The following is a 14,909-nucleotide window of genomic DNA, read 5'->3' as shown; positions in this document are numbered from 1 at the left end:
CTCTGCACCCTTAGCAAGGTCCTGGAGGGTGCATGGGAGTTTGCCCAACCAGTCTATATGTGTTTTGTGGACTTGGAAAAGGCGTTTGACCATGTCCCTCGAGGAATCCTGTGGAGGGTGCTCTGGGAGTATGGGATACTGGACCCCCTGGTAAGGGCTGTTCGGTCCCTGTATAACCGGTGTCAGAGCTTGGTCCGCATTGCTGGCAGTATTTCGAACACGTTTCCAGTGAGAGTTGGACTCCGCCAGGGCTGCCCTTTGTCACCGATTCTGTTCATAACTTTTATGGACAAAATTTCTAGGCGCAGCCAGGGCGTTGAGGGGTTCATGTTTGGTAGACTCAGAATTGGGACACTGCTTTTTGCAGATGATATTGTCCTGTTTGCTTCATCAGGCCATGATCTTCAGCTCTTTCTGGATCGGTTCGCAGATGAGTATGAAGTGGCTGGGATGGAAATCAGCAACTCTAAATCCGAGACTGTGGTCCTCAGCCGGAAAAGGGTGGAGTGCCCTCTCGGGGTGGGAAGTGAGATCTTGCCCCAAGTGAAAGAGTTCAAGTATCTTGGGGTCTTGTCCATGAGTGAGGGAAGAATGGTGCGTGAGAAAGACAGGTGGATTGGTGTGGCATCCGGGCTCTGCATCGGTCTGTTGTGGTGAAAAAGGAGCTGAGCCATAAGGCAAAGCTCTCAATTTACCAGTCGATCTACCTTCCTACCCTCACCTATGGTCATAACCTATAGGTAGTGACCGAAATAACGAGATCATGAATACAAGCGGCTGAAATGAGTTTCGTCCGCAGGGTGTCTGGGCTTTCCTTAAAGATAGGGTGAGAAGCTCAGTCATCCGGGAGGGGCTCAGAGTAGAGCCGCTGCTCCTCCGCATTAAGAGGAGTCAGATGAGGAGGCTTGGGCATCTGATCAGAATGCCTCCTGGACGCATCCCTGGTGAGGTGTTCCGGGCACGTCCAACCGGGAGGAGGCCCCAGGGAAGATCCAGGACATGCTGGAGGGACTATGTTTCCTGGCTGGCCTGGGAACACCTCGGGATTCCCCCAGAAGAGCTAGAAGAAGTGGCTAGGGAGAGGGAAGTCTGAGCATCTCTGCTTAAGCTGCTGCCCCCGCGGCCCTATCTTGGATAAGCAGAAGAGGATGGATGGATGGATGGACACTGCCCATTGACTGAACAAAATGAATCCAGCTTTTGGACTGTGGCAAAATGGATCATCAACAGTAATATGCATAATTTTGAAATAAACCGAGTCTAATGTGTCCACTTTCCAGCTAATTGTTAATTTTCTTCTTTATTGTTGCCCATCTCTCTTTCTTTGACTCACTCACTACTGCCGGGACTGTGATGTAGAATGTCTCCAGTCCTGTCAGTTCTGCATATATGATGGATCACAATTCTCACAGTTCAGCTATTTTAAGGATCACAATGTGGAAGTTATCAGTTGTCAGCCTTACTTCAAAGACCCTGTGTAAACTGACTGCTAAATATTCAATGACAAAAGGCTGATTATTCTCTCCTAATGCAGACAAACTGAAGCTCATCAGCGAAACAAAGTTGACTGTACAATAATGTTAAAGGACACCCTAGTCCACAGAGACAGACAACAATGGCAGCAAGCTGACCCAGCATTTTCCTTTTATTACAATGACTCAAGAAACATATTTCATTCAAAATCTGTTACATTTCTGAATCTAAAAAATTAACCAAGATCTGCCCAATAAAGATATATTTGTATATTACAAAAGTTTTAATAACAAGATTAGTGTATTTTATATTCATGACAAATAAACCAAATCTGTGAACATTTGAAATAACTATTTGAACAAATGTTACATAAGCAAAAATCAGTGTCAGGCATTAACAGATTACCAGGTCATTTCAAATCTTTCATCGTTTCCACCAATATCTCACATGATCATGTGCCATTCTCGTGACTCCACCAGACTGATTTACAGTTAAGCTGAAAAAAATGAAAGGCATCAGCTCTCCGCTTCCCACTCATTTCTCCATGAATCACATACCCAAGCCCCCTGTTATTAGTTCCACAGATGTCTCACACATCCTCAGCATTTTTGAGAAGGAGATGAAAAAGTCAGCCATTTCAAAGATGAGTCCAATTTCTGATTTTTAACATATTTGAATAATTTCTCCTTATTTTGCCTTCTCCAAAGGGAGAATAGAGACGGGATCTGTCTGCACCTCAGCATCAGACATCCTTTTTGATCCCTGTGAACAGAAAATATCATTTAAATTGCTGTTTCATTCGCAAAACTGACAATGATATTATTGGCTATAATTTCCTAAGATTACACCCCACTTAAAGAACTGAAAGGCTAATTCATTCTATTATTAATAGTGTGCAATTCCCAACTTGCTTTATCCATTGGAATGTTATGATGAACTGGGACCAATCTGGACAGCATTAGCAGTGAGGCAAAAGGAGATTTTGGCTAGGATGCTAGGCCATTGCAGGACAAACACATCCACACCAGCCTGACCTAGTTAACCTAATATTTGCTTCAATGAGATGTATGAATGTTGTGAGATTACAGGAAGGAAATGGACAGTCAGCACAAACCTTGATGGAGTTGCAAATCAAACTGAAATGCCTGGAGCTGTGAGGTTTGCACACTGCCTGTGCGCATGCTCTACCTGTGGGCTTTCTTCAGGGCAAAGATAAGCATGCAACATTGAATGGTGATTTCAATCATTTCAGAGTAAATCTTAGGTTGTGTCATTAATTCCACCACCCAACAAATCTAAATTTGGTTTAAGCAAGTGACAGTGATTCATGTCACATACATCTGATTTAATTTGTGCTTCTAAATTTAAAGTTTATTGTAGCCCTTTCAAACACATGTACATTACACTATTTTCTCCATGATATTTAGTGTTTCATTATTGGCGTGTGCCAATTTTTCAGTCCCTTTATGTTCCCACAGTGTCATTGCCGCTAAAACTACATAAAATATAAGATATATACATTGACTGAAAAAAGTATTCACCTCATATGGATAAGCAACTTTGAATCAAATTGAAAGTAATCCGGCGTTTTTGACATTGAGCGACAGAAAAAGACTGTTTAATGTCAAAGTGAAAATAGGTGTCTGCCAAGTGGTCTAAATGTCTTACAGATATTAAAAGCAAAATAACTGATCGTGTAAGGATTCCCCCCTTTATGTCAGTATATACTGGATGCACCTTTGACGGCCATAACAATCCTGAGTTTTTTTACACAGGTCTCTCTCTCCCTCGCTCTCTATCTATCAGCTTTGCATTTCTGCTTATGAACTGTCAGGTTGCACATGAGTGAACAGTCTTTTTCAATTCCATCCACAAATGATCAATTGGATTGAGATTTGCACTCTGACCCATCCACTCCAGGACATTAACATTGTTTTGACGCCATTCCTGCGTTGTGCTTGGGTTTGTTGTCTTTCTGGAAAACAAACCTTCTCCCAAGGTACAGTTTTTTTGCAGACTCCATCAGTTTTTCCTTCCAGTGTTTTTTCTGTATTCATATTACTCTCCATCCTCACAAGCCTTCCAAGGTCTGTTGCAGAGGAGCATCTCCAACAGCATGATGCTTCCTCCACCATGATTCACAGTGTGTGTCTTTGATAATGTGCAGTGGACATACGTGGTGTTTAATTTGATTGCCAAAAAGCTCAATTTTGATTTCACCTGATCACAGGACACTCATCCAGCTGACTTTGGTCTCCCATGTGCCTTCTGGTAAACTCTGAGAAGTCATGTGTAATTTTGTTTAACAGTGGCTTTCTCTTTGCCACTCTTCCATAAAGCTGTGACTAGTGAAACACACAGACAATGTTTCTCACTGTAGCTTGTAACTCCTTCAGAGCTCTTATAGGTCTCTTGGTAGCCCCTGTCACTAGTCTTGTTCTTACAAGTTGACTGTTTTTTGTGGACCACCTGCTCTAGGCAGATTCAAAGCTATTCCATACTCTTTTCATGTCTTAATAACTGAACTCTAAAGGATATTTGCTGAGTTGAATGTTTTCATGTCTCCATCCTCTGACGTGTTCTTTTAAATCAGCTTTTCACAGAGTTGCTTACAATATTCTTTTGTCTTTATTGTGTAGGTTAGGCAGCCATACTGACTTGTCACAAGTTGGATCTTCCAGATAAGGTGCATTTATACCACAATCATTTGAGACCTCAGACAGATTATCTCAATGAAATTACTGCTGTAACTTCTAAAACCAACTGGCTGGACCAAGTGATGATTTAGAAGTGTTATATTAAAAGGAGTGAAATACATATGCAATCAGTTATTTTATATTTCATATTTGCAGTTAATTTAGGCCACTTTCAGCCTCACACCTCCAGAGCCCTGAATTCAAATATTACAAGCACTGCCTGTGTGTAGTTTTCCAGTCTCCATCATCTAAGTGTGTTCTTCCCTGGATTTTCCAGTTCCTTTGTAATTATTATGTATATTTAAGGTTGACTAGTGGTGCTAAACTTGCCTGACGTAAGTGAGTGTGGAGGTGTGCTTGTGCGTGTCCAGTTCATGGCCCACCTTCTCCCTAATGTTGATATAACTAAATTCAGAAAAAGATTGATTAGATTCACCACTTTCTGACATTTTGTATCAAACTCAGCCATATCACATATATCAAACAGTTGTTGCAATATTACCATGTACTGCATATCATATAATTTTTGCTTTTGAAGGCACATACCAGGCCTTTGAAGAAGCCTCCAATCGAGGGTCTCTTCTCTAGTCTTTTTGGTGATTCCTTCATGACCTCTTCAGTTGGTGAGGGAGCCTCAAAGACATCCTCTTTTCTGCCATTCTTCTTCTTCATTTCTTGCAGAGACTTGTCATCTTCTTTTACAGTAGATAGTGGAACAGGCGTTTCTTTTGCTTCACTTTTATTTTTGGGATCTAAAGTCTGCAGCATGATTTAAAGAGAAGTTAAACCCACTTCCACCCTTGTCCTTTGCACCAAAGGAACTCAAACACCTGTCGTTCTTACCCCTCCTCTCTATTCTGGACGTCTCTGCCCTTTTTCAGCACTGAGTGTGTGCAGCTACAGAGCTTTTCTCCTCTAATTTCTACTGTCTCCAACAGGATTGCACCTTTAACTGATTCTCTTTAGTTCACCTGTCTGCAATGCTTGAGGTGTGACTTGAAGATATTCTTTCTATTATTTATTGCCATTACGCTGACTGATGTTCATCTGGAGGCGCTCTCTCTGATACTTCATGGAGTTTAAACTATTTGGTCTGCTTAAGGTTCATTTGGGAGGTAATTCCATCTTCTTTTCCTCATTATACTCTATCAGATCAGTTAGTTTGCCATGCAACTAGTAAATTTTTCACTTTATTTGACCTTCACGGCATGCTTAAAGAATGATTTTGAGATGTTCTTGTTTTTCACCATGCTTGACCTGCCTTGCCTGATGATTTTCATTATTCCTTACATTCTTCGTGGCATTTAGCCTTTTTGTTCTGCCTGAGCAAAGTTTTAGAGCTGTCTCCTTTGTGTGTTCTCTGCCTGCTTTACCCAGTCAGTTGACCCTTCTTTTCCTTCATACTGTCTTTTATCTAGCCAGTCATGTAATATAATTTCTCTTTCATTAGCATCTTGAATAAACTTGTTGGCCTACACCATCTAACTATATTGTTCGGGTTAACTTCAAATTCTATTGCCTCCATGTCTCTGCTGCGATGTGTAGTTGATATGTACCTGAGTTGAGATTACTCCCTATTTTCCACCATTACTGAGGACAATGATTGCAGAAATTGATTCAACAGGAGCTAAAGATGATTGATCAAAGGATCTTTCAGGTATGTTTAGCTCATTTATCTTCTTCTTCTCTAACACTGTCCTTCTGTTAGAGGTTGGCTGCTTTGATGACTCTCCTCTATCTTTTCCTCTACTATACTTCCCACTTCCTCATCCCTCTTTCCCTCATATTTCTCCCCACACATCCCCCATCATCTGAGCCTCTGCCCCCTCTTCATCATTTTCTACTTGTTACAGGCCTTCTCCAGATTATCTCATTTAACTCTCTGTTATTTCTCCTACCCTCTGCCCACACCATCTAAATCTAGCTTCTCTAATTTTCTCGCTGGTTTTTATCACATTTACTGACCCCTCTATCCTCTTTATTAACCAATTTCTCCTTCAGTGAGATGCATAAAAACTGTGACCACTTCAGCATTCTCACTGCAGTTCTTTCAAGTTTCTCTTCTTCTCCTCCGTCTCTTTCTTTAATGGCCTGCCTCCATACATCATCACTGCCCTTATAAATGCTAAATAGACCTTTACCAGACTTTATAAATTTTCAGAGCTTAACTCTTCTTAGATCTCAAAGCACTGCATCCCTTTGGTCTTTTCCAGATGTGCAAATACATAATACAGATTTTTATTTCATCTAAACTTCTCACCTAGGGTTACCATCACATCTACCAGTCAACATCTTTTAATAAATCCATGCTGTTTATCACCTATCCTTATGTGTTCTCTTACTCTGTCTGTCATTAAGTTTACCCCACGATAGTTACCACATCTGCTTTGTTTGAAACAAATGGACCAATTCACTTATACTCCCATCATCTGGGATCTATTCTTCATTCTTCACCAGTTTCATCAGTTCCAGCAGTCAGTTCTTCCTCACTACCCGGTGCTTTTGACATTTTGGTCTGTACCCATGAAGATCCAAATGATTTTTCCTGCCTTCATGTTACTTAATGCCTTCTTAATTTAAAATTCTTGTATTTTCACCAATGTTCCTTCAATCTCCCCCACTATTTCAAGATGCCCGTATCATTTTCTACATTTAACAGTTGCCTCTAGAACTCCCTCTATCTTCTTTTAATATCCCTCTCTATCTTATTTTATATGTAGGATATTTCCCATTTCGCTGACATTTTCCATATCTTGTGTTTGTTGTTTTCTGCTATTTGTTATCCTATGCAGAAATCTTTCCCCTTCTTTTTCCAAATTCCAATACATATGCTGCCCTTGCCAATTTCATCTGCTCACTTTGTGTTCTTGTTTAACTCCTTGTATCATTCATCTTTTGGAAATATGTAGCACTTCTGATTTTTGTCAGCAGAGTTTGCGCCATTCAGCTTTCTTTGTGACTATTCACTTCAAACAGCTACATACTAGAAATACTGCATACACACCACATTGCAGAATTTATAATAAATGTATATATCAGCCTTTGGCTCATAGCAGAGTTTTCTGAAGAATTCTTGCCATCTTTTCAGTACAAGCATAAAGTTGCATAAGAAAAGCTAAGAAAACAAAAGCTAAGAAAGCAACTGAAAGTCCCAGCCACTGGACCCAGAAACCAAGAGAGATTAAAGGAAGGTTTATATTAATAGAACCAGTGACAGATTCTTGAATTTCCACTGTAATAAAATGAAGGTGGGAACCAACACCTCTACATTATCAGGAAAACACACTTACGGTCACAGGTGAATCTTTCCCATTTGCTTGCAAAGAATTTGCAACTGGTTCTTCCTCTTTGACAGTCTAATATATTAAAAAAAATATCAAGAACTCCTCATTCATTGGCTGTAACTGGTGACCCCATGGTAAATCATGAAATGGCAAAACCTGCATACAGTTAATCTATGGCTGGACTGTGTTGTAAACAGGGCCATTGAGGTGAACCTTGAGAAAACTAAATTAAGGGAGACACATTCATGAGTTTGTAGCAAATACTGGTAGAGTGACATATGTTTCTGTTCCCTCCCAGTCTGGAATTCGCGAGCCTGGCTAAAGATAAATGATCCAGACCTGGACCTCCAGGTTCATTTTACCAGTATGATTGGATGGAAATGACTCCTCCATTTGACGTGTTGGGAAATTGTCATCACTGGTATCGTGCTCATGTACCATTCCAGACTTTCAACCTACACCTTCTATAATAAAAGGGGATAATCCTGTTTGTGCCACAACTTTCCTTTCTGTTTACAAGCCTTATAAGTCGTAAGATAAGATGAATTTACTAGGAATTAATACTCAGATATCTTTTAAAAATGTCTTCTTTTTTGTTTAAGGCATTTCTAAAATAAACTCTAAACATATTAAATATTGAATATTTTTAATGTTAAATTAATCCTGTGCAACTTAAACTTCAGCTGATGGATTAAAAAAGAAATCCTGTTTCTTTTGGCAAGGACAATGCCTCCTGGTCTCCTAAATAGGCCACAGAGAACTAACACACACATTAAGTCATGGAGGTGCATTTTCTTTGGTCTGTGGTTGTAGAAGACTACCCAAAATGTTTAAAATTATTTCCAGTGCTCCTCTTGCCTTATTCACATTACAGTAAGACGTGTTTTACCATTTCATTCACAGGGAAGAGTTTGTACGTCTGATTTGAAAAGGACAACAGGACCTTAATGACAATGAAGTATCTGACAGTAACTCACCAGTTGTTTGAAGAAGGACACAAATGTTGACTTTGCAGGTTTGGTCTCTTCTGCTGGTTTTGCTTCTGGGGGTTTAGATTCTATAGGCTGGCTCAAGATAGACGGGATCTGTACCTCAACCTGGAAAGAATAAAAGAGTATATAAAAATAGATTAAAACTCAAGTGTAGCAACAATTCCATCCTATGGCTGTTACTGCTGTAAAAGGGGAAAGCACACAGAACTGAGCCCACAGAATTTCTGATTTAATATAGATTTGTTCTTCAGTAGTATAATAGAGAAACATCCTATGACTCAAAGAAAGGAAATAAATATTCTTAACTTAAAACATGGCATTACTCTTTCCACAAAGCATGTTAATGCAAGATTTTCTCCAAAGATCAACCTGTGCTGGGGGTATGGAACGTCAACACCAATAAACATATACCATTTGTCATTTGAAAAACCTTGTCATAACACATGATGTAAATGAGAATAGTGATGCAAGCTGCAAACACCAAGACAAAAGTAACAGTATGTGAGTACCGGGGGTTTTGATGGTACTGGATCACTTGTCAGCAGAGCATGGCTGTATATTGGCTACCGAAAGTAAAATTAAGATGGCCTTCTTCAAACTGTTCATGATTGTTTAAAGATATCTCATCTACAATTTGATTTCTCCACAAAAAATAGGTTTCCACCCTTTATCATTATAGTAGCACTTTACATCATTCCGCACCAAAGCTCTAAACCTGATGATGAGCAATTCCATTGTTGTTGCAAAAAGGTGTCTGATGATGCTACCCTGCTAACTTAGGAGTTATCTTCTCACACATGCAATAATGATGTAGTTACTTAACATTCCTTGGAGAAAAACTGTTAAAGTGTACCCAAATTCATGACTGGTATTCTCAGTGAATGTCCATCATGCCCTTTTCCCTCAAAAATCTCCAAAAACCACTTGTGCAGCACAATTATCATTATAGGTGTGACAACACTGAACGCAGACCCCAGAAAAGTTTACACACAAAATCTCAAGAGAAACTCTTTAGAAATCTCACACCAGTGTGGACATTATGAAAGAGGTCCCCCACATTGAAAGTCATAAGAAGAAGTATGAAGAGGCAGTATTAACCTATTCCACCACCACAGAGTTGAATATGAAATGGCAGGCTAGATAGGGCACATGTCCATTTCAAGCTACAAATCTTTTTGAATTGTTCCTACCTGTGGACTGTCAACTTGGTCCTGCCGGAAAAGTAAAAAGAAACACATGGCATATGGAATCACTGATAAAGGAGTGCTCTGGAATTTTTCACAAAGTACTAAAACTCCACACATATGAAAATATTTTTGTTTTCATTTTTATTTAATCAATCAATATTTTCACAGCATCTTCATTTTATGCGATATTTTTGTAACATTTTTCCAAGCATAATACAATGTTATAATCGACAAGGAAACATAACACAACTTGATAGATGTCGGCTAGCCAAAGTCAATCAATTAGTCAATCAAGCAATTGCAGTAGATATTGTGTTGCAGGGACTGAACATTAAACCACAAGGTTGCCAGCCCAGTCACTGACATTGAGAAAGACACATAATCTGCATGAGCTCCATTTTTTGAAAACTTGAGCAAAGGTGTTTCTAAAATACAACTTCTCTATCTTCTTGAAGACAAAAGCTTTTTTTCCACCAATTATTTCATATGCTACAATTTGATAAACAGAGGCAGCCTCTCTTGATGTAACTGTACAAAGTGTAAATATGTATTTTGTGTAAGAATATGAGAGTATAGTAGTTGTTAACTTAAAATGATATCATCCTATATCCAAAGTAGAAATAGTCTTTCACAGAAATTTTCAAATATCGATATTGCTCATTAGGACTATTCTTCATATTTACATTGAAACTGTTAGATAAAGAGTAGTAATGATAGAAACAGGCAAGTGTTGTGAAACTGACACTAAAACTCTTTTTGCAGGAGATATTGTAATTGCAAAACAAAAGGCTCACTAAAGACTTTTTTTGGAGTTTTAAAGTTTTGTATTTTTTCAGTAGGAACTTCTCCCTAAAGCCTCATTTACACTCCCATGTTTATCTGTGTTCTTTTCTCCTGCTGCGTAGAGCCTTGTAAAATCAATTCTACTTAGGCCTATCATTCACATAATAATAATAATAATAATAATAATAATAATAATAATAATAATAATACATTTTCCTTTTTTAGAGTACATTACTGTGCTTTCACCACACAGAAAGTTGCCAGTATAAATCACCTTCCCCCATGCCATTATCTAGTAATTTCCCTAATATAGTTGAGTATATGCCCACTTCTGGTGACTGTGGTTTCACTGGTTATCTTAATTTAAATACTAAATGACAAGCAGCTGCATGAAGAATTAGTGCATGAAAACATTTCCAGACAGCACTACTTGTAAATGATTTTCTTTTTGTGTGAATGTAAGTGAAACACAACTTCTATCATAATTTCTTTATGAAGCAAAATACTAGATTTCACTGCAAATTTAATTTGATGAAATAATTTTTGATCGTCATGAATAAAGAGCTTGCAATGCTCAAATGTGGCTTAAAGTGTTACATTTCGGAAACATATGCATTATATGAACTTAAGATGTTTTGATCCCATCCTATTCCTTTTGCTGGTAATGACATATTTAGTTTTTCAACCTGACATTATGTGGGTATAGAACCCATGACATGCTAGGCAGTGCACACATTATGGATGTATTACCAAGAAGTAGAAACCGGGGATTGTAACAAACAACCCTTTTTCTACAGACAGGTTAAATGATTTGCTCAGGGTCATTAAAGAGTTAATGTTAAAGACTGAACTGACATCCTTGTGGCTTATAGACCAGGAGCCTCATAGATAACGCCATGTGTAGAATTCACACTAAAACATGGCATACAGACAAAAGCGGAAATGTTTATATGCATAAAAAAATCCAGATGCATAAATCTGTGCGAACACCAACTTCCATGTTCTTCCGCTCCATAAATCCCGATCGACATGAAAGTAACGCATGTGCACGCACCTGCTGCCACTCCCAAACTCCTCCCAGAATCACGCCTCTTTAAATATGCAAATCAATATAAATAGCCCTTAAGCTCAGCGTTCTGTGAAAAGGCAATGGCAAAAGCACGGGGGAAATAGAAGAATTTCAGCGAATACCAAGTGGAGGCAAGGAAAAACGTACTATTTGTTGGTTTAAACAGTGGTATAAACAACAAAAGGAAGTTGATCGAGTGACATAGAGTGTCGGAGAAACTCGAAAGCTCAAGTTCACAAAGTTGCATAGTGCCCGAAATAATAAAGAAGTTGTCATATGAAAGCTTATCAGGGCACAGAGAAAAGAAAAAAAAAATAGGGACACAGTAAGAAAAAAGCTTGAAATGCCAACTTTAATCTCGAAATTTCCACTTTAATCACATAGTTTATTTTGTCATTAAAGTAGAACATCATAAACTTCATCTTAAAATCATTTAATTTATTAGTTTCTGAAATCCCATCGTAACTAAAGTAGCACGTTAAATGCTTTGTTTTGTATTTGTTCTTCTATGTACTCTTTGTGGGTGAATCCTCTTCCGCCGACTGGACACAGAATCCATTACATTCGTGATATTACAGCTCTCTAAATAATTAAAATACTGAGATGTATACTTGATATCATTTTCATGATGATAGGAATTAAAGCATGTATTAAACATGGGAACACGGTGGCACAGTGATAGTGACAAGCCAGCGACCTGTCCAGAGATTGTTCCTGCCTCCCGCAAGATGCTTGCTGCGCTGTGCGCTACCTTTGATGAAATAATTTATTGCAGCAGTACTGTCTCTTTCAAACATACTAACCCCCAATTCCTGTCCTTCCTTTTCTTTCCCCAAATACCCAATCGCCACACAATCAGCTCTGTAATAGACGTTAAGCCATCTGTAAGCTGAGAATGCCGATTCTTTGAAACTTTTAAGGAACATTGAAATATCTTTGTAGTACATGTTTAATTATTCAATCCATCTATCCTTCCAGTGTCACGCTAGCCCCAGCAAGAATACAGTTCGAGGCAGGAACAATCCTTGAACGGAGTGCCAGATCCTTGCTAGCGCAGCGACACCGTGTCCTCACATGTTAATTATTAAAAATATTGATTATATTTAAATGAAGTTAAAGTTTTATCAGTATAATATAATAAACATATTTTGCTGCATTTCATCTAAAAAATGATATTGTCATTATATGTAAATACGTGATTTATAAAGTGGCTCAGGTTGTGCAATATTATAACTCTATCACAAGTTTACAGTGAGGTAATGGTACTAATAAGTACAAACAATTCTACAAGGAGCTCTTGATGGACTGATTGAGTGTGTTTATAGTTCTTGGGATGAAACTGTTTCTGAACTGCGAGGTCCATACAGGAAAGGCTCTGAAGCGTTTGTCATATGAGAGCAGTTCAATAGACAGCATGGCTGAAGCAGTGTGTGCTCGATGCTGTATAACGATAATTCTCTTTCCAATCAGCTGCTGTACAGCTGTGATTCACACTCAGATACAGTGATATAAATACTCTGAGTGGTGCAGTGAGAGTAATATGGAAAAAGATGATCCACTGTGGCAACCCTTAACAGGAGCAGCTAAAAGAAGAAGATGCAGTAAGAGTAACAATGCTAAAGCAGCTATGGTATTTGGAATAGTTTGGCTATTCCGTGGACCATTATATTGTTAGAGGTTAATTACAATCAGATGCCTTAAACTAATAAATAATATGTGATTAATTTCAGTGGATATGATAAAGCCGCATCAGTGATGGTGTATCTAAAAAAGAAAAGGAAACCACACTGAAACAAAAGCACTGCTTTGACTCTGAGTGCCACCAGTTTGCAAAACTGAGCGTATGCCACGGTTTGAGCTACCGTGAAAATGTGCATGGCTTTACGTCAAGTTTATGTTTTATACATCGCGATTTGAGCGTGGAAACAGGAGTACGCAACTGTTTATACATGAGGCCCCAGGTCTTCACTGCTAGGCTATACTGCCTTATTTGTGTAAGGTGTTACAGTGATTGCAGTCAATTCTCCTAACACTGAAAATATGTATTGATAACACAGGAGACACACATATAACCATTGAAATGGTTACACAACACCCAGCACTGAATTTGCTTTTTCCAGTGATAAGCAGCTTTTTTGGTAAATGCATCAGTAACACAGAAACAAGTAGATAAAAGCTGAGCTCACAATGACTACCAGCTGTTAGGCATAAGAGTTACAAATACTGTCTTTGGATTTGTGAGCATGTAGAGTGCTCTTTTGATCATTTGCCATGATGACTCCTGATTAGCTAATCAGTAGCAATGGGAAGTTAGGCATCACTACATTATTCAGTTACTTATTTAAATGCCTTTTAAATTATTCTTCACATATAATTCTGTGTACTAAGCCTGTCTTAAGCCTGGGCATGTGTGACTCATAGCAATGCAAACATGAATTAAAATATGTCAAGTACAAGAACACCTATAACCTGAAAACTACCCTTGAGATCAATAAAGTAAATAAGTAAGTAAGTACTATATGCATGCATATATGTATGCATGTACCTACCTATCTATCCAAAGCTACAATGCATGAGCTGGCCTGACACAATTTAGTATTCCCTTGACTTTAAAAAGAGGACTGTCCAAAACTCACCACACTCTGATTCTCTTCAGTATATCAACTAGACTACTGTACTCTAACAGTGAAGGTGAGTGGTTGTGAGCAGATGATGTAGAAATTAGGATAAAACTTAATTTCAGAAAAACTAATGGAGATCATTGTTACATTTTTGTCTGATGCCTTTATCAAAGGATTCAAGATTAGGATACATTGCCATAGCTTACCTCTGGTCCAACTGTACGTGCTAGCCTCTTTACAGTCCTGCCGCTTATGTATGGGGATGCGGATGTACAATTTAAACATATTTTAATTTTCATTTGAAGAACACTTTGCATCAATGTGCTGTATAACTGCCCATGACTGAATTTTGTTCCTCTCTCTCTATTAAATAAAACTACTTTTTCAAATGTTAGGCTCTGAGATTTGTTAATTGTCTTTGCAAAAGCTATTCTATTAGGAAACTGTAATAGTTAATAGTAACTGTAATGTAAAACTAAAGTTTTAATGTGAATGGCATATCAAGATCTCTTTTGTTGTATAATGTTATCCCCTAAAGGCGTACTACATTACCTTACTTGGATACATCTTTCTTTCTACAGTAATTTGTGCGCTGGAAGACTGGACGGTGTTAACGGTTGTAGATATTCTTTGTGATATTGAAAGTTGTTGTTTTTATCTTCCACACCATCACCACCAACTGTTCCAGCATAGTCTATTGATACTCATTTAACCATTTTTCCATGTTACCGATTGACATTTTTGGCGTAAATTCATTTGACTTCCTCATTTCTAGGTGCTAGGATTGTCCGTGTACTCATTTTT

The 14,909-nt window shown here is 38.4% G+C and overlaps 1 protein-coding gene across 5 annotated transcripts in view; it reads right to left on the bottom strand.

Annotated features, from left to right (window-relative positions):
• Positions 1-1,627: 1,627 nt before the first annotated feature.
• Positions 1,628-14,909, bottom strand: part of bcas1 (brain enriched myelin associated protein 1) — a 108,698-nt gene continuing 95,416 nt past the window's right edge. For 2 of the 5 annotated variants that reach the window (XM_039734472.1, XM_039734473.1), the window contains 4 exons: positions 8,431-8,550; positions 7,460-7,525; positions 4,716-4,928; positions 1,628-2,235 (listed from right to left, as the gene is read on the bottom strand). In XM_039734472.1, coding sequence (XP_039590406.1) covers positions 2,161-2,235; positions 4,716-4,928; positions 7,460-7,525; positions 8,431-8,550 — 474 coding nt within the window. In that variant the 3' untranslated portion in view covers positions 1,628-2,160. Of the gene's footprint in view, positions 2,236-4,715; positions 4,929-7,459; positions 7,526-8,430; positions 8,551-9,635; positions 9,660-14,909 lie in introns of all 5 variants that reach the window. The other 3 variants (XM_039734470.1, XM_039734471.1, XM_039734474.1) reach the window with 3 other exon arrangements.

This window comes from Polypterus senegalus, chromosome 14, assembly GCF_016835505.1.
Source record: "Polypterus senegalus isolate Bchr_013 chromosome 14, ASM1683550v1, whole genome shotgun sequence".
Classification (NCBI taxonomy): Eukaryota; Metazoa; Chordata; class Cladistia; order Polypteriformes; family Polypteridae; genus Polypterus; species Polypterus senegalus.
This window is presented reverse-complemented; position numbering and strand designations above follow the sequence as displayed.